The sequence below is a fragment of the Camellia sinensis genome, chromosome 8 (genome assembly GCF_055761805.1).
Source record: "Camellia sinensis isolate YWXY chromosome 8, ASM5576180v1, whole genome shotgun sequence".
In the NCBI taxonomy this organism is placed as follows: domain Eukaryota; kingdom Viridiplantae; phylum Streptophyta; class Magnoliopsida; order Ericales; family Theaceae; genus Camellia; species Camellia sinensis.
The window spans coordinates 133,962,685-133,985,902 of record NC_138968.1 but is presented as its reverse complement, the minus strand read 5'-3'; the positions used below and the strand labels follow the sequence as shown (position 1 = coordinate 133,985,902).

Sequence of the window (23,218 nt, the reverse complement as noted above, 5' to 3'; positions counted from 1 at the left end):
CCGAAACACGCCCACAGCCCGAGGCGGGCCCGGCCCGGCCTGTTGACAATGTGAATATTCACATTGACATGTTAACATTCACATTGATAAGAGTGTAAAATTGACTCGCATCCCATGGGCGGCCCGGGGTGGCCCGGGTTTGGGTCCGGGCCTACCCCGGGCCGCGGGCGAGCTTCGGGCAGCAGACAAGTTTTACACTCCTATCAATGTTAATGTTAACATGTCAATGTGAATATTCACATTGTCACGGGTCGGGCCAAGCCCGCCTCGGGCTGCGATCGGGCTTCGGGCCACCCACGGGTTGCGGGCCAATTTTACACTCCTATCAATGTGAATGTTAACATGTCAATATGAATATTCACATTACCAACGGGCCGGGCCCGCCCTGGCCCGAGGTCGGGCTTCGGGCTGCCCACGGGTCACGGGCCAATTGTACACTCTTATCAATGTGAATGTTAACATGTCAATGTGAATATTCACATTGTCAACAGGCCAGGCCGGGCCCGCCCACGGGCCATGGACGGGTTTCGGGCAGCCACGGGGCACGGGCTAATTTTACACTCCTATCAATGTGCATGTTAACATGTCAATGTGAATATTCACATTGTCACGGGTCGGGCCAAGCCCGCCTCGGGCTGCGGTCGGGCTTCGGGCCGCCCACGGGTTGTGGGCCAATTTTACACTCTTATCAATGTGAATGTTAACATGTCAATGTGAATATTCACATTGTCAACGGGCTGGGCCGGGCCCGCCCCAGGCCGCGGGCGGGCTTTTGGCCATCCATGGGTTGTGGGCCAATTTTATACTCTTACTAATGTGAATGTTAACATGTCAATGTGAATATTCACATTGTCAACGAGCTGGACCGAGCCCACCCCGGGCCGCCCATGGGCCGCGGGCGGGTTTCGCGCCGCCACGGGACGGGGGCCAATTTTACACTCCTATTAATGTGAATGTTAACATGTCAATGTGAATATTCACATTGTCAATGGGCCGAGCTGGGCCGAGTCGGGCCCGCCCTGGGCTGCTGTCTAGTTTTATACTCTTATCATTGTGAATGTTAACATGTTAATGTGAATGTTCACATTGTCAACAGGCCGGGCCGGGCTCGTCCATGGGCCGTGGGCGGGTTTTGGGCAGCTACGAGGCACGGGCTAATTTTACACTCCTATCAATGTGAATGTTAACATGTCAATGTGAATATTCACATTGTCAACGGGCTGGGCCGGGCCCGCCCCAGGCTGCGGGCGGGCTTTTGGCTGTCCATGGGCCGCGGCCCAATTTTATAGTCTTATCAATGTGAATGTTAACGTGTCAATGTGAATATTCACATTGTCAATGGGCCGGACTGGGCCCGCCCCGGGCCGCCCATGGGCCGCGGGCGGGTTTCGCGCCACCACGGGACGGGGGCCAATTTTACACTCCTATTAATGTGAATTTTAACATGTCAATGTGAATATTCACATTGTCAACGGGCCGGGCCCACCCTGGCTCGCAGGCGGGTTTCGGGCTGCCCACGGGCCAATTTACATTCCTACAAATGTGAATTTTAAAATATGAATGTTCACATCATTAAATTGCTAATCGTTGAAAAAATATTTATAAGGGTATCAAAATTAAATATAAGGGCATAAGTGTCCAAGAAAATAGTGTAAATCAAGAAAATGGACTTTATGGAATAAAACTATACATACATGGGACTAAATGGGTTAAAAAATTCCTTCATGGACTTCTTGGGTTAAAACACTTCTAAATTGGACTTATCAATAAAAATCCCTTATAATTATTACTTTGAGAGGTGAAATAAAATTTTAAGAATAATACTATACAAACAAAAAATTTATACATAATTTTCATACATAATGATGCAGCTCATCGTGGACCTTTTACTTCAAAACAAAAAAATCATTAAAAATAGATTTATTTACAATAATGACATTGCCATATCATTCTTGCTAAGTTTTTTTCTATGAATTTTATATATGTTCAGAATTTTCCAAATTTTAAATGAAGTTTTGATACTACGTCAAAAACTTCTGTTTGATTATAGAAGACAACTAATGGCAAAAATAAAATTTATAAAAAAACAAATAGTTTAGTTATATAATTAATCTTATTAAAAAATAGGGGGAATTTATTAGAAAATCTACTTTCAAGTATGTGCATCTCTATGATAAAAAAAAAAAGAAAAAGTATGTGCATCTCAATTAGTCCATAATATATTTTTATATTCTAATAAATTCTATTATTTTGGACATTTAATCTGCTAAATCTTAATTCTCATATTTAAGGTAATTTATAGACAATTTTACCCTTGCAAATAACTTTTGAACTCTTAGCAGTTTTGTGTGCCCTATTTTGGACTATTTTAAATGTTCCATGTTATAAACATTCAAATTAATTAATTTTGATAATGGGAATATTTCATAATGAAACATTCACACTGTTAATGTGAACATTAATGTGTGCTTCACCCTATTATTATTAAGGTATTTTGATAATTATGTCATTCATAAGACTTATTAAAATATATAAAAAAAAAATTGAATTAAGTGAAATATAAGTAGGTGAAAAGAGATTTATAAATAAATAAATTGATTTATGAATGATAATTTGAGAGGTAAAATAATTTTTTTTTCTCAAAAATTTTGTACCAATTCCAATGTTTCAATTTTATTGGTTGAGGTTCCCAAACAAATATCGAACATGCTGCGATTTGATTTTGTCCATTCGGTGTAAATGAATGACTAACATGAAATTTAAAAAAAAAATTATAAAATTTCACATAGAAAATAAATAAAGTAAAAGTTATTCTATAAATATCAAATGAATACTATTAGTTACTTTTCTTATAATGCATTAAAAAAAATTAGCATTGGTAGAATTTTCTAAATATGATTTGAGAATAGAGTTGTATTTTAAGTTTGTGAGTTTTGAAATTATTATTTGAGTATAGAAAATTTGTTTGGTGAATTAGTTTTGAATTGAGTGAGAAATTTTTGATATGATATATGATATCTAATACAAAAACTTATAACTCAAAACCAAACACACAATTCAAAAATATATTAAAAGCTCATAAAAAAATGTAAAAAAATTCAAAAATATTGTTTTATTAAAATATATATATATATATATATATAACACAAGTGCCAATTGCAAAAAAAAACCAAAAAAAAAAAAAATCGCACTGTTCAGGTCAACCAGCTGATCAATTGACCGGACGACCGGCCCGATATCCGGGGGACGACCAATTGGCCAAATTTCAAAATTTAAAAGCCCGTTTGAAATGAGTTTTCAAAAGGAGGGGTTGAATTAATTTTTCAAAACTCAAACCAAACATCATACTAGAATGTAGGGATAGAACTATGATTCCAAAACCTTTCCAAACACAGCCTAAAATATACAAACTTTTAAGGGTTCATTTGGAAAGTGGGTTGACTTTTTGGCTATTTTAGACTCGGGCTAAAAAGTCTCGTTTAGGAAAGGTTTTTTAACTTTTTTGACTTTTTGTGAGAAGAAAAATATAATAATTATGAGTTGGATGTGATGTTTTATCTTGTTGGACTAAAAATTTATTTTATCTTTTTATAACTAAAATTGCCCCAACATTGCTTCCCAAACGAAACGTAAATCTAAGATTTTAGTTAGTTCAACTTTTATCAATATAAACAATTTCAAAATTAAAACAAACTAAATGTTCTGAAAAACAAACAAAAATAAAAATTCCAGTCATCTTGAGCGAATTTTTTTTTCATCAATTTTTCGTACTACCCTACTTCAACCTAGTCTAGACTACCTTGTATCATCAAATTAAAAGAGAAAATGACATGTTACCCAAAAATAATATTAGGAATCATAAGAAAAATATCATAAAATATATTACCAAATTTTTTCATCATTTAATTAGTCTATAATATTTTATTATATGTATAATCTAAAAATAAAATTTTTTTCATAATTATTTTCATAATCCCCAACATTACTCTTACCCAAAACGTTGTAAAGTCATGGCAAGACTTTTTCCAACTATACAATTTCTATAGTCCACTCCACGTGCACAGACAGAACATTTATTAAATACTTTCAGATTATACCAAACACAGAAAATAATTTTCTTTTTCTTTTCTAAATTGTCATCGCTTTGGTTTGGAGTTTTAAAAATAACTTTTTAAATTTTGGATTTGTATTTTTATATTTTTAGTATTTTAAAAAATATTTTAATCAAATTTTGTGTTTACTTCTTAAATCCACTTAAATCTTGATATACTTAAAAAATTTATTAAATACAATACAATAGGAAAATTTATTAAATTTTTATATTTAAAAAAATCACAATTGTTATACTTTTTAAATGTATATAAATTTAGGCCTCGTTCTGTAGACTAAGAGATGTACAAAATGTTTTCTTTCCAAGCAATTCAAGAACATATTTCATCAATTAAATTAATTTTAGTCATAAAATGTCTCTGAATTTCTCCAAACTATTAGCCGGCTTTGTTCCGTCTTAGACATCTTTTGGAAAGGAAGTTTGAAAAACCCAATAATTGATATTCTCTTGTTTTACTTTAATCATGGGAAACTCACATCACATCGTCTCACGGAATATGGATACTTTTCCCTTTTACTACAGAACTTAATCAGAATGTTTGAATTAAAACTATTGGAAATCTAATCTTGCTTGCAACATTCATGTAGTTCTATATGTTCTTAGGCAATGATGATGGAAGAACTTTTAGAAAAAACAAAAATGAAGAATATTATTGAGAGTCAAAATTTTATCAGTGAAAAACACGCTGCCTAAAACAGCAGGAGTGATTTGCACAAATAAAACTCTGGAATTATAGTTCACCACATATTTGGGCATTAGAGGACCTGGGTTTGTGAACAGGGAATTTGACAAGACCTTTCACAAAATTAAGCAGAAATACGACTCTTAGATAAGTCTTGTACAAATTTCAACCACATCCAGGCAAGAGTGGTGTGAACAGAGAACTGTACAATTTTGAAAGTTTTCTTCCCTTGAATAGTGATGTTTAATTCTAGAATAAATTGAAATCCTAAAATTTATTAGTCCCACAAAAAAAAAAAAAAAAAAAAAAACAAAACAAAACAAAAACAAAAGTAGAGAAAGAAATACTCAATACTTCAAACAATCAACTGCAATTTGTTTGTTGAAAACTACTTGCTTTATCTTGGTCCTGATAAAACTGATGGAAATAATGGGCTGGCAGCAGCACCAACGGCATCCTCTTCGTTTCCAGCAACTCTGATTGCTCTTTGTACCACAGGAGTTGTGAAGTTATAATCCAAATTGTTTTCAACTTCTACAGAACCCTCCAAGACCTTAACCACCACTGACATTGAAGGCCTCCTAGAAAAATCACTTTGGAGACACCACACAGCAACCCTCATCGTCTTCACAACTTCTTCTCTATGTATCTGCATGTCATCATTGTATTTATCAACAATATTCAGAAGTTGTTCCTCTTCTGCTTTCCTCTTAAATAAACTTAGTAAATGCATATCTTCCTCAGGCTGAGACCTATCCAAATTTTTGCGCCCACACAACATTTCCAAGACCACAACACCAAAACTATAGACATCTACTTTCTCAGTGATAATTGAGTTCACCCATTCAGGAGCCAAATAGCCTGGTGTTCCCTTCATCATTGTTACAACTTGGCTTTGGTCCTTATCAATTAGTTTTGACAATCCAAAATCAGAAATTTTCGCATTGAACTGTTCATCTAAGAGGATGTTTTGGGGTTTGATATCTAGGTGAAATATTTTCTGCCTGCATTCCTCATGGAGATAGGTTAGTCCCTTGGCTATATCCATGATGATCTTCTTTCTGGATTGCCACCCAAGAGTGAGGTCTCGGTGCCTTTGGAAGATTCATGTATCCAAGGATCCATTGGACATATACTCGTAAACTAGAAGACGATATGATTTTTCAGCACAAAATCCAATTAATCTTACCAAATTGACATGGTGAATGCTGCCTATTGTCTCAACTTCAGCTAAGAATGACTTCTTAACATGATCAAAACCATTGAGACGCTTCACTGCTATTTTGGTGCCATCGCTTAATTTCCCTTCAAACACTGACCCAAATCCTCCTTCCCCGAGCTTATCATTGAAATTGCATGTCATGGCTCTCAAGTCTTTGTAAGAGAACCTGATAGGCATCCATGGTACTTGATCGACATAGAATTCATCAAGTTTCTTGGATTCTCCTTTATTTCTAAAAAAGTAAAAGCAAAAGGCAACCACAGAAAATACACCAAAGAAAGCTCCGAGACTGGACCCAAGTATGATTATTATGAGTTGCCTTGGTTTTTTTTTAGAAGAATCTGCTGGTGAAGATGGAGATGGAGCTCGAGGTGGAGAAACAACAACAGCAGGAGATCGAGATAGAGATGGAGATGGAGGTAGAAGTACAAAGGGAGAAGATAGACGTGGAGATGGACTATTAACAACACCAGATGCAGAAGCATTTTTTGTAACAAGAGTAGGAGATGGAGATGGAACTGGAGGTAGAGGTGGAGGTGGAGGTGAAGGTAAAGCAGAAGCAGGAGGTGGAGGTTGGGCATTGCTGAAAGGTGCAGAGGACAGTAAAAAGGTGATGATAGCAGCAGCAGTAACATAACAATAAATAGTGCAACAACAACACAGATCCATTAGAATTTAGAACTCTGTTTCTTCCTCTTGACTACCAGTTTTTGGTTTTCTTTTGTTGGGAGAAGAAGGTTGAAGAAGAAAGGTGAGTTGTAAACTCCAGCTTTAGTGTCCGGCAAATGCAGAACAGCGAGGAAAGTGATGCATTTCAAATCACTCTTAAATCACTATTACAAGAATTATTGCAAGAGTCCTTGAAATGTTGTTTACGGTCCCCACTCCTTTTGTTACGTCAAAAACAGGCGCACACATTCCTTGACTCAGACGGTTTGTTTTGGGGAGATAGAGAGAGGATTGAGATTGAGATTGAGATTGAGATGTAGATGGAGGTGGAGGTGGAGGTGGGGGTGAGATTCATTAATATTATATTTGTTTTGGAAGATGAAGAGGGGATTTATAATCCCTTCCGAATTAGGATGGCGCTTGAGGAGGGGATTAGGACTTAGTATTAGGAAATAGTGTGTCAGACTATTTTTTATTTATTTATTTTATATTTTTTTACATGTTGGGCTTATTTTTTAGCATTAATGTTTAATTTTTTATATTTTTTGTTAAGTAAAAATTATTGTTTTATTTATTTTATTTTATTTTATTTTTTATTTTTTTACATGTTGGGAATTTGTTTTGAACATTAATGTAATGTTTTTGTATTTTTTTATTTGTTTTATTATTTAATATAAAAATAATTTAACAATCCCTACACCAACAACTATCATCAAAATAAACACAATTTTACTTAATCCCCTTACTTTCAATGCCCTCACTACGAATCTCTTTCCTTCCACCTCTAAAAATAAACGGGTCCCACATGCTAAAAATGATCGGGACTCTGATAGTCTCTATTACAAGTTTATAACAAAATATTTTTATTATATAGGTAATGACTATGAAATAGAAATGTATACTTATAATTATTAATTTGAGGGGTAAAATAAAATTTCAAATGAAATTTTTATGTTACATCAAAAAAATTTATTTGATTATAGACCACAACTGATGGCAAAAATAAAATTGTTCAAAAAATTAGTAGTTCAATTATACAATTAATTAATCTTATCAAAAAGAATGGAGAATTCTATTATGCACACGTTCATACCATATGTACCCTTAATTACGTTATTTTCTTTTTTAGTTGTAATATTATTTTGAGATATTTAGTTATGACTTTTTTGTTCTTGGTTATGACTTTTTTTTTTTTAGTTATGATTCCGAAAGTCTAAAGTTATGTCATTTTTTTTTTCTCTTTTTTTTTTCTGTAGTTATAAATTTCATGACACAGTCTTTTTCTGTAACGCCCCGAAAATATTACAACATGAACACACCAAAATGATAAACATTCACTACACAAAGACGATAATCCTTCCATTCTCACATATATAATAAAATGGGTCTAATACAAAAATTCTGCATACGGTATACATTCACACTTAAGAGAAAACATGAATCTATAGCATGTGTGACACATAGCTCCAAAAATAAAAGAAATACCCTTACGCGTTTACACCTTCCGAGGCAATAGCCCAGTTACACAAAATGGTCACTCGGACCCACTCCAAATTAGCCCTAGGCTTTACAAAAATTACAACAAAGAAAGAGTGATCTACTCTTCACCAAAACATGTCCACACCCTTAGCTTGGCGAGATCACAGCATCTTTACCTGCACGTAATCCCATAGGGGTGAGCATAAAGCCCAGTAGAGAATTTTCACAAAGTATATACAATTGTGCATAAATTTTCAACATCTTATGCAAATGTGTTACCATGCCATGCAATTTATTAAAAAGAACATCATTTTAATGCACAGTTTGAAAGTCATCAAGCTTCAAAGATGTTATGCATTCTCATCAACTTCAACCTTCCATTTCTTTTAATTAAAGGAGTGGCAAATACGATACTGGTAATCCCTAGGCTGGTGTCTGCAAGTTGACTCTACGAGTACTGCCAATTTGTCATTTTTACTGGTATTAACCGGAAGGCTCGACACCTATCCGCCCAGCTTTCTGATCTTTCACCAAGGACACTCAGGCCAACTTATCCAACTCAACTACACCCCCTATCCGGACTTACCACGTATTTACCCCATTAACATTTTCATAATTCTCAATACAATAGAATCCTTCTTAAAATAAACATGATGAGAATGTGTACTAATGATAATAAATCACTTCATGCATATTAATGATGATAATTCAATTGAGAATGTAGTACAACAATTATGATCTCACAACATTTCTCCATTTTCATATATCTCTACAACATGATCAATTAACCCCATTTTCTTTCCTTCTCTAGCAACATTATTCCACAACATCTCGCTAACACATCCATTCATAACAACAACAATCTCTCACCACGCACAATTTAAATAAGTTAGTCTCTCCATGAGCATATGTAGTATTTTCTTCAAATATCATTTCTCCATGTCTATAATTTTCCAACCATATATCATCATATACATAACAATAGTTTTCAGAAGAATTTCCTCATTTCAATATACTCATATAATTGTCATTTTGAAACCATATTATGAAAACAACACAATCCATTTCTTTTATCACAAAAGAATAAGTTACCCTAGCCATTTCCAAACTTTTCCAAAAACCCCTAAAGTTTCTAGGGTTTTTATTTCAAAACAAACATTTTCTCACCTCATTAATAAAGTCCTATTAAAACTATCCTCTTTGAGTTAAATAGAAGGAAGCCCTCTAATTTTGTAAAAGATTATGACACGAATTCATTTTTTAGAAAACTCTTCACACTTATGAACCAAATTGTTAAAATCAATATAAGAAATAGGAAAACTCTTTAAATCATCCTCAAGTTAGCAAAACTAGTATATATAACTCAAAAATCCCTACCTTAAACTTGTTGATGGAAAAAGAGATGAAACCCTAACTTTGAAGATGAGAGGGAGCTTGATTTCTACCACTCCAAGGGAAACTCTTGCCCTAGCCTTTCAAGATTGAGAGAGATGGTGATGATCTAACCCAAGAAATCACAAAGAATCAAAGTGTTTTGGTGTTTGGAGGAGGTTTTCTAGAGAGAAGAAGGAGGAAAATATGGTTTAGAGAGAGGGGGAAATGTCAAAAATGAGATACATTTTCGGACCAAAAGAGAAGAAAAACAGGGATTTTTGGACTGTAGAGTGCCACACATGCGGCACCCATCCCCGCACATGTGGAGTGCCTTTTCCCGCACGTGCAGCCCTCATCCCCGCACGTGCGGCCCTCATCCCCACACGTGCGGGGATCCTCCCGCACCTCAGCCCGCACCTGCTTTTTAAGTAGTGCGCTCCCCAGCCAAGCACCCCTCTTCCCACACGTACGGGTGGGCCCCCTCACGTGCGGCCCTGGCCTGGCAGCCCAGCAGATTTTCGCTTCACTCCCGGGCACTTTGGACCTGACCCCACGCTCTTCGGAACTTATGAAAATCGACACCGAACAAGACAAGAATAATGGTTTTCAATTGGGAACGTCCCCCGAACGTTTCAAACCCAATGAGAGCCAAAAGAGAACGACACCAAAAGAAGGAAAAGAAAGAGAGAAAATGAGACCCGGTCATCACATTTTCTAAAGAATAGAAGTTAAATTGATTTTTGAATGATAAATTGAGATGTAAAATATATATATATATATATATATTAAATTTTGGTCACATTCATATTGGTCAAATTAACATAGTAAAATGAAAGGGGTCGATAATACCTCCACTTCCCAGATTAGCCAACCAGTTTACTCTATACATACCCACCTTCAAGAAGAAGATACTGTTTCTCAAGATTCACCAATTCAAACTGATTTCGAAGTTGTTCCTCTTATTAATCCACAATTAATGACTCTTAGTAAACTTTTTATTCCTGACTTAAATAAACTTCATGCTGAAGACAAATCTACAGCCAATACGTCAAAACGTCATGATTATTATAAACAATATGATTCAAACCAACAATAAAAAATTACTAAAAAATGGTATAAATTTATGCTTGGAAATCAATACTGAAATTAATTTCTTTGATTATTTAGAAAATTATTACCAAAACGTTAATGTAATCACAAAAACTAAATGAAAAACTTTTACTAATACTATTATTTCTGCTAGTCATCCTCCTTTAGAAAAAATCATTATTGAACATAAAGGATCCATAGTTCTAGCCTCCCCATTCAAACTTCCTGGTGATGAATCATCCAAGGTTAAAAAGATAATTGAACAAAATGATTATACAAATCAATATTTAAAAACTATTGGCAAACAACTTGATAAGATTGAAACTTCTTTTGAAGAATATTCTACTAGTCATACTTCCATTAATAGACCTTTAGGCAAACCTCTTATTAATCTTCCTAGTAATAGAAAACGATTAAGTTTGACCACTCAAGATAATACCACAATAGATGCAATTGAGAAAATATTTAGTAAAATATCTACATCTACTAGTAAGGAAACATCTACATCCACTAATAAAGGAATTACTGTCTTAACACAACAGCCTCCATTAGAATTTCCTATCCAGTCCGACACATCTAGTGATGATGAAATTAATCATCTAGCACAACAGTTTCAACTTAATAAAATTACCCATTCTAAAGTTAACCCTACCACTCTTACAAAAAAATTGGTATACTAAACCTACACCTCCTGATCTCCAATTTGAAGAAACAAATATTAGCAATCAATTTTATGTTTCTGCTAAAAAATTATATGAATGGAATATTGATGGTTTTACTGAACACCAAATACTTTTGAAACTCAATCATTTATCTATGGTTTCCAATAGTTATCTTACTAATTATCCTGATTATACTCAACCCGAAATAGTTATCTTAATCACCACTGGATTTATTGGAACACTAAAATCTTAGTGGGATAAATATCTTACTTCTGACCAACGAGAATCAAGTCAATATGCTGTCCAAATGAATGATGAAGGATTTCCTATTTTTGATGAAGAAATAGGTTCCACTATACCTGATGGTATTAATACTTTAATATTTACCATAGTCAAACATTTTATTGGAACACCTACTAATATTCATTCTCGAATTCATGATCAACTTAGTAATTTAACTTGTCCTACTTTAAGTGATTTTAGATGGTACAAAGATGTCTTCACTTCTCGAGTCATGCTTAGAGATGATTGCACTAAGTCATTTTGGAAAGAAAAATTTATTAATGACCTACCTAGTTTTTTTGCTCATAAGATTAGGGATGTTCTTAGTCAACCTTCTGGTATTATTGAATATGACAACTTAACTTATGGTGATATTATTAGCACAATTCAAAAAGAGGGTTTAAAAATGTGTATTGATTTAAAACTTAGTCAAAAAGATGCTAAAGAAAAACACAAAGCTAAATACGAATTAGGAAATTTTTGTAGAGAAGTAGAGAGGAAATGTTGATAAATGTTGATAGATGTAACCCAAATAAGTATATGTATACAAAAAAAAAAAATTTTTTTTAATACATACCAAACACCTACTAAGGCCTCGTTTAGGAATAGGCTTTTTTTAGTAACTTTTTGGCTAAAATATAATGTAAAAAAAATAGTATGTTTGGGATAATTTTTTGATTTTTTACAAAAAGATGTGCGAAAAGTAGAGAGAATAAAATCTTTGATTTTGATATAAGTTATTAGTTTTTTTTTTTAAATTTTTTTAGTGATTTTTAATTTTTAAACTAAAAAGTGATATTACTAAATGAGACCTTAATCTAGAATACCCTTATATAATCAATTCAAAAGAGAAAATTACATGTTACCCAAAACTTCATAAAATCATGGCAGGACTTTTTGCAACTATGCAATTTCTATAGTCCACTCCATGTGCACTGACAGAACATTTAAATTTTTTTCTTTTTCCAAGAAAGAGATAAACAACAATATGAAAATATTAAACTCAAGTCCGGAACATCACAAGAGCCGAGTCAAAACCATGATCACTATAACCTCCCCATTTTAAGGAATTTCGTCTCCAAAATTAGAAATCATGTTTCAAAATCATGTTTAGCCAATTTTCAAAGTGATTACAAGTCAATTCTCAACACCATGACCCGCCTACCGGTCATTCAATCCCTTCACAAAAGGAATAAATCCACAATATACATCTCATCTCTCATAGTTTTAATCAACTTCAATACGTGCATCACATATTTTCAAAACATATTCAATGTTTATAATAAATTTTCATTTCCAAAACTTAAATAAAATGGGGTTGGATTCACATCTAAACACTCATAACCTCACTGAAATAAAAGAACGAATAAAATTATAACTGAAAGGAGTTTTGTCAAACAGGATTGCCAATCACAAAAACCTAACACTTTCGACAGTAGAAAACAACCCGTCTTTGAAACATTGAAATCATATACAAACAAAGCAGCTTTGCATGAATAGTTTTTTAAGCAACTCTTCCTACAATCCTCTAATGCTATGTTTTTTCAACCAAGTAATAAATGTATGAATTGAAGTAAAAGTAACTAGTATTGTTAAGCTCCAAAAGGGTGTGATATTGAGAATTGTTACAAGAAATGGGTGTAACAAGGGAACATCCAAGGCTGGGTTGCGTAAAATTTTTTTGCCTAAAAATGCTGTTGCCAGTGGCATCCTGAAGACAACTGCACTGTCCATTTGAAGAACAGATGCCGTAATTGCCACACACCATGGGATAAAGTCAGTCATCAATATATGATGTCATCAAATGAACCACCGCATAACAATCTCGTTCGCACTCATAAGCCTTCAAATGGTCATCAGGATCTAACCTTATGAACTGAGTTGACGATGATGATGTAAAAGGGATTTTCTGTATATCAAAGCTTGCATTCTCAAATTTGACAAATTTCTCATCTGAATGCCATTGAAAATAGGCCAAGGGTGGATTGGATTCTATATAAAAAGCTAGAGTGTTATCCTCATCAACCTTAAAAGAATACAAACCTGGAGCCCAATTCAATGGGGATGTGCTGGAGGTAAGCTTCTAGCCAAGAAACAAAGTCTGGCCAACAAGTAAGGAGTCAGTTGGGTGATCAAATGACTGCCAAACAGCTGAATTTTTTGGATCAAAGAGAACTAGGTTTCCAAATTCGGTAAATTTCATGCCCAAGACAGACTTTGATGAAGTGTTGGTAGACCATACGAAAGTGCCATCCGAGTCATGCAATATCAAATCTCCTGTTGGAACAATCTTCTGTGTACAATAAATAAATTGAAACAAAAACAAAAAAATAAAATAAATAACGTATCAAATTTATTTTATTGAACCGAATGAATATTTAAAGACCAAGTCGAGTGTGTGACACTCTGTCCTTAAGACAGATTCGCCCCGCTACGGTGCTTACGGTTGAGTGGCGTCTATCTCCCAGGATACAATGATCTTCACAAATTTATAGTAGCCCTCCAAACAAATTTGTCCGGCGAACTAGAACCTTGTGTTCTATACTCTCTTTGATTTTCTCTAAAACTAGAATGAAGAATAAATAATGCAAATGAGAGAAATAGGGAAGCAAAAGGAATTTTTCTATCAATTTTCAGATCTAAAATCTACTAGAACAGATATGGTTTTATAGACTTGAACAGGTGTAAATTTCAAACTAGAACTGGTGCACTGTTTCGAACAGATGCAAATTGAAAACTGGACAGATTTAAACCTGTAACTGAATAGATATAGTTACTGTTTTGAACCTGTAACTGTCTGGGCAGTTTTTGAATTTGAATCTGTTCGACAGATTCAAAAACTGCTTGGACAGTTTTGAATCTGTCCGATAGTTTAAAAAACCTGTCTGAAATTTGCAACTGCAGTAGAATATGAAAAAGGCACAAATTTAGACAAAAAATTTGAATTTCAAATTCAAATTTGGAATTAAATTCCCACAATAATTTTTGAAAAAATTAATATTGGAATTGACCCACACCCGCGCACGCGTAATGATTTGTGCTAAGTCTTACTTTGTCCATAACTCCTTTCTTCTACAAACTTGGGGTGCCCCTTGGGGCCCAACCCAAGTGTTGTCACCTAGAACTTATATACACACATAAGTTCTCTTCAAGTTTCAATGTGGGACAAACCATGTAAGGAAACCCACATTTAATTCTTGAATTTGTCCAATTCCATGAACCCGAAAACGACATCAAGTTCCCATTCACTCATAAATGGTTTTGACGAACCGTCTTCATCGTGTGACTTGCCATGTGGCAAGGAACACGTTACCTCTTCGGACCCATCCCAAAAGACGTTTAGGGTCCACTCAAAATTGGGCTCAAAGTTAGCCCAAAATAAGCCTATAAACCATTATTTCCAACATCTCCATCTCCAGTGAGTTGTAAGGTGGCGTTAATTTGAACAAGGCAGTCCCCATTAGTTGACCAAACCAGTTGCGGGCCTCTACTGTAGGTTACAACACTGAAGAGGCATGATGGTGGTTGAGTTTGTTGAGGAGTAGAAGAGCAATAGAAGCCACACATCATTTGCGAGACATTGGATAATGCTTCGAGGACTGGAGTTATTATACTGTAATTAAATAAGGAAGTCATTAAGGGGTTGTTGATCCAAGAAGTAGATAAGTTTGCCATTGGAGGTGGGTCGGCATTGTTGAAGAAGGGTACAGAGGCTATGAAAAAGATGATAACATCACCAAAATGATAACTAATAGTGCAAGATAGACCCATTGGTGGTGCCATGGTTATAGCGATCCCGGGTTTACCCTTGTTGTATAGTGATCCGGACATGTGTCCGTGGATGTTGGTAGTTGTTTATTATCTTGTTTGCATCCTTTCTTACTTTGTATTTGAGTTATAGGATGTGTTGAGCGGATTTGTTACAGGTTGGTTGAGTTTAGAAACCAAAACTAGTTGCCCAGATTTTTGGCCTGTACGCTCGAGCGGAGGTGTTGGCGCTCGAGCGTAGATTACACCCATTCAGTATTTTCCTGTGCAGCGTTGTACGCTCGAGCGTGGTATTGGCCGCTCGTGCGGGGTTGTCTGAGTGCCGCTCGAGCGTAGGGTTGGGAGCTCGAGCGGAGGCCTGGTTCTGCAAAAGTGCTGGGCGAGTGCATTCTGCGCTCGAGCGGGAGGTTGGCCGTTCGAGCGGAAGTATGTGAGTGGCCGCTCGAGCGGGGTGTTTTACGCTCGAGCGGAGACCTGGGTTAAAGTCCCGAATTTGTGACTCTTTAAATCACTTTTTCACTTTCTCTTCTCTCTCTTACTTTTCCAAAATCACCATTGTTGAGCCTCTCACTCTAGACTCTACCTTCTCTCTAGGTTTTGATCTAGTAGGAGTGATTTACTCACCTTTGGCCTTTACAAAAAAGTTGTTGATCGTCGAGGGCTTCATTTTAATCTGAAAATCTCGGGTTTTGGAGCACGTTGGGTTTTGTCGTCTTCTCCTTTGGGACTCCGAATTTGAGGTAGGGATAACCTACTCCTCTCTATGGGTTTTGTCTTTAAATTTTGGTATTTTGAGATGTTGGGCTTGGTTTGGTAATTTTGTGAAAGTTTGGGGCTTTTGTGTAATTTTACAAAAGTTGGGGTTTTATTCATAATAAACCTAGATGCATATTTGGCATAGAAAAATGGAATGATTGTTGAATCATTGATGAAAATGGGACCTAAGGGTTGAAATGGTAATTATGGAAAATGGCCTAATTACATTGTTTAATTAATTGGGATAATTAATTGGTGAGAAATGAGGAAATGAAATGTTGATTGAATATCCATTTGTGCATTTATTTTCTGTTTTAGAAATAACTGCTTTAGGCTATCGGTGGAGGATAGTCGAGATTGTTGTAGACAATGCATGATGATTAGGTAAACGGAAACTAATCAATGGAATGTGTCATGGAACTTGACGGTTGATAGAATACATTAATTGTGTGTATTGTGTGATTGTATATAGAACCAATGTGTTTATATACGTTATGTGTAGAGGAGGAGATAGGGGATGTACTCCGCGGTTTAGGGGAAGATAGGGGATGTACCTCTAAACCGGATAGGTATTGGGAGGAGATAGGGGATGAACTCCGTAGACAGAGCTCATATGCTTGTCTAGAGAAGTGAAGATAGAGCTCATATGCTTATCTTTGTGAAGTGTGGATACAGCTTGTATGCTTATCTGTGGATATTGTTGATATACATATCTGTTGTGAAGTGTGGATACAGCTTGTATGCTTATCTGTGGATATTGTTGATATACATATCTGTTGAGAATGTGGATATAGCTTTTATGCTTATCTGAATGTGAGATATAGTTTTTATACATATCTGTGGAAATGATGATAGAGCTAGCATGCTTATCTGTTGAAAAAGGGAAAATGAAGAGTAATTGGGACTTGTAAGTCGTTGACATAAATATGTAATTTATGTGATTGTATCAGTGTTGACCAACTATCAATTGCTAATGTTTTAGTCATTGTCCATGGTTGGTTTAGTGTATTTCTACTGGGCTGTGGCTCACCCTATATGGGAATATCATTTTCAGGTACAGGAAGCATGCCACCTCCAAGGACATAGCTTGGGAGGCTAGAGGCGGACATAGTGTAGTTGTTTTACTTTTGATGTATTACATGTAACTTCAAGCCAAGGGCTTAATGTATAAACGAGTTAGTGCTCTTTTGTTGAAACCAAGTGTTAACTTGGAAAGCTGTAAGCCCGTAGGGCATTTTGTTTTGATGTTAACATGTAATACTTATGTAATGAAACTTAATGAAATAAAGAAATGTGGTTAGTTTATATGTAAATGCATGTCTTATCTGATGGGTTTAATGTTATTATTTTGAGGGCGTTACAACTTGGTATCAGAGCGTACCGGGTTCGAATACTTTGGGTACGTGGGAAGTGATTAGGATCACAATGGGTTTGTCTCGCTTGATAGAGACTTAGATGTAGTGTCATATGCTATGTGCTTAAGTGATAACATGCTTATGTGACTATGTGGGTATGGGATTTAATTTCTAGGATGTTGATTGGATCCTTGAGTTTCTGGGAGTCTTGTTGGAAAGGCACTTGATCAATGCTGTTTCTAACCGGAACTCTAGTAACGTCTCGGGACTATCATTATCCGGAAATGAAATTCGTAAGTGCTTATGTGTTTATGTGCTTATGTGGAGTGAATTACAGTTGTCCATGCATTAGGACGTGAGTGTTTAGTTTTGGCACATTTATGAATGTGCTAACGTTCTGTGTTGCCTTTATTAGGATGTCAGGACGAGGAAGAGGTGCTAAGCGTGGTAGACCTGCGAGGCAGGAAGTACCGTTACCGGGTGAGATTCCGGCAGTGCAGGAGGGAGTTGGGCAGGCCAATGTGGCCGAGCCAGTAGGTCAGCAGGCTATGGGTGCCTTGGCCAGAGAGATAGCGGGAGCTTTGGGTATTCTTAGAGCTGGGAATCAGGCAGCTGAGACAGGGCCTTCCTTCTTGAAGAGGGAGTTCTTCCGGTGTAATCCGGACGAGTTTATCGGGGATCCTAAAGAGCCGCTTAAGGCAGATGAATGGCTCGAACAGACAACGAAGACGTTTGAGATGCTTGGCATCGAGGACGGAGCACTGAAAGTGACCTTGGCATCCTTCCAACTGAAGGGAGATGCGGGTCAATGGTGGAAGTACGAGAAAGCTCGTGTTGGTGGTACTTGGGAGGCGTTTGTGAATGCTTTTCAGGAGAGGTTTTTATCAGCAGCAGCTAGGGAAAAGCTGAGGGATCAGTTTAGCCGGCTTAATCAGCAGGGCTTGTCAGTGGCCGAGTTTGAGGCTACTTTTACCAGTCTGTCTAGGTTTGCACCTGAACTGGTGGCGTCTGAGGAACGCCGTTGCTATGAGTTTGAGCGGAAGTTGAGGCGGGGCCTCAAGTTGAGAATTGGTGGGTCTTATATTCGAGAGTATAGACACCTAGTGGACGCTGCAGCTCATATGGAGCTTATGATGCAGGAGGAGGACGAGGGTCAGAGAGGCTCCAAGAGGAGCCAGGATAGTCAGAGTGATGGCAGGAGACAGAAGGGTTATAACCCTCAGCAGTCGCAGGGTGGTGTTGCTAGATCGACCTTCCCAGTGCCGAGTGCAGGCTCCGGGAGAGGTGGTCAGGGGGATTTCACCTGTTACAAGTGTGGCCAGCTGGGTCACAAGGTATCTGTTTGCCCGCAGAAGGGTGGGGGGTCAGAAAGCTGCTTCTTCTTCAGCTAGACCGCAGAGTCAGAGTTTGGGCAGGGGGCAGCTCTTGACTTGTTATCAGTGTGGACAACCTGGGCACATGAAGAGGTTTTGCCCACAGTTGAGTGCCACTTCGGGAGCGTCTGGTTCTAGGCAGACGCAGGGTTTTCAGCCAGCTCAGTCTGTGCAGGCCTCGAAGGCCAATCCGGGAGCTTCGTCATCCCAGTCTGTGCAGCAGTCTTTTGCTCCGAGAGGTGAGCAGGTAGACCAGGGGCCTACGGGGCGCGTGTATGCTGTTACCGCGCAGGATTTAGTACCAGCTCCATCAGTAGTGAGAGGTACTTTTCTGTTTTGCAACTCAGTTGCTAATGTGTTGATAGACACGGGTGCATCTCATTCTTTTGTATCTGCTGCATTTGCATCTGTTTTGGAATTGGAGTTAGCACAGTTAGCATCTCCTATTTGTGTGGTATCGCCTTTGGGTGGTGAGTTGATTCTAAAACAGGGTGTTAGAGGATGTGATATAGAGGTCGCCGACTATAGGCTTCCTTTTCCGTTTGTTGTCATGCCCATGAAGGGTTTTGATGTTATTTTGGGTATGGACTGGTTATCGTCATACTGGGCTGTTATTGATTGCTACCGCCAGAGGGTTACATTGTGTACCTTGAGCGGGGAGTGGTTCCATTTCTTGGGAGACCGGGTTGGTAGTGTTTTGCCACCGGGGTATGATTCGCGAGGGCGAAGTGAGCTTAGTAGTCTACTTGCTAGCTTTGAGAGTGGTGAGCGTGGTGAGACCCAGCATGTATTACCGAGGGTGGTTTGTGAGTATTCGGATGTCTTTCCCGAAGATCTTGTTAGTTTGCCACCTCACCGAGAGATAGAGTTCTCTATTGATTTAGTGCCTAGTACGGCGCCGATTTCTATGGCACCTTACCGTTTTGCTCCAGCAGAGTTGGTTGAGTTGAAAGTTCAGCTCCAGGAATTGCTAGATAAGGGCTTTGTTCGCCCTAGTGTTTCACCGTGGGGAGCACCGGCACTCTTTGTTAAAAAGAAAGATGGTGCCTTGAGATTGTGTATAGACTACCGGAAGTTGAATCGGGCTACGGTTAAAAATAAGTACCCTATGCCCCGTATAGATGATTTGTTTGACCAGTTGAAGGGTTCCCGTTGTTTCTCTAAGATAGACTTGAGATCGGGTTACCATCAGTTGAGGGTCAGGGAGGAAGATATTCCTAAGACGGCATTCCGTACGCGGTATGGCCATTATGAGTTTTTAGTGATGCCATTCGGACTTACCAATGCATCGGCAGTCTTTATGGACTTGATGAACCGGATTTTCCGGGAGTTCTTAGACCGATTTGTGGTTGTTTTCGTGGACGATATCCTTATCTATTCGTCTTCTGAGGAGGAGCACGAGGCACACTTGAGAGTGGTGCTTGAGTTACTTAGAGCCCATAGGCTGTATGCCAAGTTTGGGAAGTGTGAGTTCTGGCTGGGGGAAGTCAAATTCTTAGGCCACGTGGTATCCGGGGAAGGGGTGTCTGTTGATACATCCAAGGTTGAGGCAGTGCAAGATTGGGCACAGCCTAAGAGTGTGTTTGAGATCCGCAGTTTTCTGGGATTGGCTGGGTATTACCGTCGGTTTGTGAAAGATTTCTCCAGGTTAGCGTCACCGTTGACTAGACTGACTCGGAAGGGAGTCAAGTTTGTGTGGAGTGAGACTTGTGAAAAGTCGTTCCAAGAGCTGAAAGTTAGATTGACCACCGCTCCGGTGTTGATTATTCCGGAGAGAGGGTTGGGTTATGCGGTTTATTGTGATGCCTCACGAGAGGGTTTGGGTTGTGTGTTGATGCAAGAGGGGAAAGTGGTAGCTTATGGCTCACGTCAGTTGAAAATACACGAGAAGAATTACCCCACACACGACCTAGAGTTAGCAGCTGTGATCTTTGCCTTGAAAATCTGGAGGCACTACCTTTATGGTGAGAGGTTCGAGGTATTCTCGGATCACAAGAGTTTGAAGTATCTGTTTACACAGAGAGACTTGAATCTGAGGCAGAGGAGATGGATGGAGTTCATCGAGGATTATGATTTTGAGTTGCATTATCATCCGGGAAAGGCCAATGTTGTGGCCGATGCCCTTAGTAGGAAAACCATTAGTGATGTAGCTTGTATAGCCATCCGGGAATGGGTGATGTTGGGAGCACTTGGCGAGTTTGATTTGCTATTGGGCGAATCTGTTGAGGCTGCGGCCTTGTTTTCTGTTGTTGCGCAGCCTACACTTGTGACTAGAGTGTTAGAGGCACAGAGAGGTGACCTTGAGGTAGAATCCCTCCGAGAGAAGATCTCCAGTGGGAAAGTTGAGAAGGGTTTGACGGTGTATCCCGACCTGAGTGTGAAATACCGAGACCGTTTGTTTGTACCGGAGTCTTGCCGAGAGGAAGTACTCCGAGAGTTTCACCATTTGCGCCTTGCGGTGCATCCGGGAGGTACTAAGATGTATCAAGATTTGGGTCGCCAGTTTTGGTGGCGGGGTATGAAAAGAGATGTGGCTGTTTTCGTATCGAAGTGCCTTACTTGCCAGCAAGTGAAGGCCGAGCATCAGAGGCCAGCGGGTTTGTTGCGACCCTTGCCTATTGCCGAGTGGAAGTGGGAGCATGTCACTATGGACTTCGTTGTAGGTCTTCCGAGGACTCAGCGGGGTAGTGATGCTATTTGGGTGGTTGTAGACCGGTTGACTAAGTCGGCGCACTTTATTCCTATGCGCGTGAGAGATTCGGTAGATCATCTTGCCGACCTGTATATTCGGGACGTAGTGAGATTGCACGGGGTCCCAGTGACGATCGTCTCAGATAGAGATCCTCGTTTTACTGCTAGGTTGTGGCAGAGTTTGCAGAGTGCACTGGGCACTAAGTTGACCTTTAGTACGGCTTATCATCCTCAGACTGACGGACAGTCCGAGCGTACTATTCAGATCCTCGAGGATATGCTTCGGGGTTGTGTCCTGGACTTCAGTGGGATGTGGGAGAGGCACTTGCCATTGGTAGAGTTTGCCTACAACAATAGTTTTCAGTCTAGCATCGGTATGGCACCGTTTGAGGCCTTGTATGGCCGACCGTGTAGGTCTCCAGTTTGTTGGGCCGAGGTGGGTGATGCACCTTTGTTGGGTCCGGAGTTGGTTAGGGAGACGACGGAGAAAGTTGAGCTTATCCGTAGGAGGCTTGTTACAGCCCAGAGTCGACAAAAGAGTTATGCCGACCGTAGGAGGAGGCCTTTGGCGTTTGAGGTAGGTGATCATGTCTTTCTGAAAATATCACCTAGGCGAGGCCTGATGAGGTTTGGGAAGAGTGGGAAATTATCCCCTCGGTTTATTGGTCCTTTTGAGATCCTTGAGAAGATAGGTGAGGTTGCTTATCGGTTAGCCTTACCGCCGCAGTTGTCCGGAGTGCATGACGTGTTTCATGTGAGTATGCTTCGGAAGTATGAGCCAGATCCATCACATGTGCTGGATTGGAGCGATTTAGAGGTAGATGAGGATGCCTCGTATGAGGAGAGACCGGTTCGGGTCTTGGATAGGCGGGATCAGGTCCTGCGTGGTAAGACCATTCCTTTGGTGAAAGTCTTGTGGAAACATCACGGAGTGGAGGAAGCCACTTGGGAACGTGAGTTGGAAGTCCGTGAGAAATATCCGGACTTGTTTGTTGATGTGTGATCTTGTATTTAAATTTTACATTATGTTGAACTTAAGAGCTTTTATATATGTCTTAAGTTGTAAAATATTGAGAATGTTTTGATTATTGGAAGCATGTTTTGGAACTTGCCTCATATGGTAGTTGGATGTAACACTATATATGTTGAATATATTGTTGACATTGGAAAGTTAGTGCATAATGTTGGTGCATGTTAATAATACATATGTTGTTTACATATTGTGATATGTCTCTTGTTAAAGAGATGGGATGACCGGTAATGGGTCGAATTGTTGAATGTTCAGATGTAACATTGTTTAAAATGGAGGAAAACTTGTTTTTGAAAACTTGTGTTTAATTTCGGGGACGAAATTCTTTAAGGGGGGGAGGTTATAGCGATCCCAGGTTTACCCTTGTTGTATAGTGATCCGGACATGTGTCCGTGGATGTTGGTAGTTGTTTATTATCTTGTTTGCATCCTTTCTTACTTTGTATTTGAGTTATAGGATGTGTTGAGCGGGTTTGTTACAGGTTGGTTGAGTTTAGAAACCAAAACTAGTTGCCCAGATTTTTGGCCTGTACGCTCGAGCGGAGGTGTTGGCGCTCGAGCGTAGATTACACCCATTCAGTATTTTCCTGTGCAGCGTTGTACGCTCGAGCGTGGTATTGGCCGCTCGTGCGGGGTTGTCTGAGTGCCGCTCGAGCGTAGGGTTGGGAGCTCGAGC

General features: G+C 38.5%; 2 protein-coding genes and 1 pseudogene across 2 annotated transcripts; all 3 read right to left on the bottom strand.

Annotated features, from left to right (window-relative positions):
* Positions 1-4,917: 4,917 nt before the first annotated feature.
* Positions 4,918-5,841, bottom strand: LOC145797130 (G-type lectin S-receptor-like serine/threonine-protein kinase SD2-5 pseudogene; annotated as a pseudogene).
* LOC114272564 (rust resistance kinase Lr10) lies at positions 5,004-6,684 on the bottom strand. Its single transcript, XM_028214286.2, has one exon. It carries the CDS (start codon positions 6,682-6,684, stop codon positions 5,899-5,901), a length of 786 nt encoding a protein of 261 aa, XP_028070087.2. The 3' UTR covers positions 5,004-5,898.
* Positions 6,685-13,347: 6,663 nt separating this feature from the next.
* LOC145798066 (G-type lectin S-receptor-like serine/threonine-protein kinase At5g24080) lies at positions 13,348-15,353 on the bottom strand. Its single transcript, XM_082885530.1, has 4 exons — positions 14,963-15,353; positions 14,452-14,468; positions 13,681-13,863; positions 13,348-13,596 (listed from the first exon to the last, which is right to left on the bottom strand). Exons 1-4 carry the CDS (start codon positions 15,351-15,353, stop codon positions 13,348-13,350), a joined length of 840 nt encoding a protein of 279 aa, XP_082741656.1.
* Between the last annotated feature and the right edge of the window lie 7,865 nt (positions 15,354-23,218).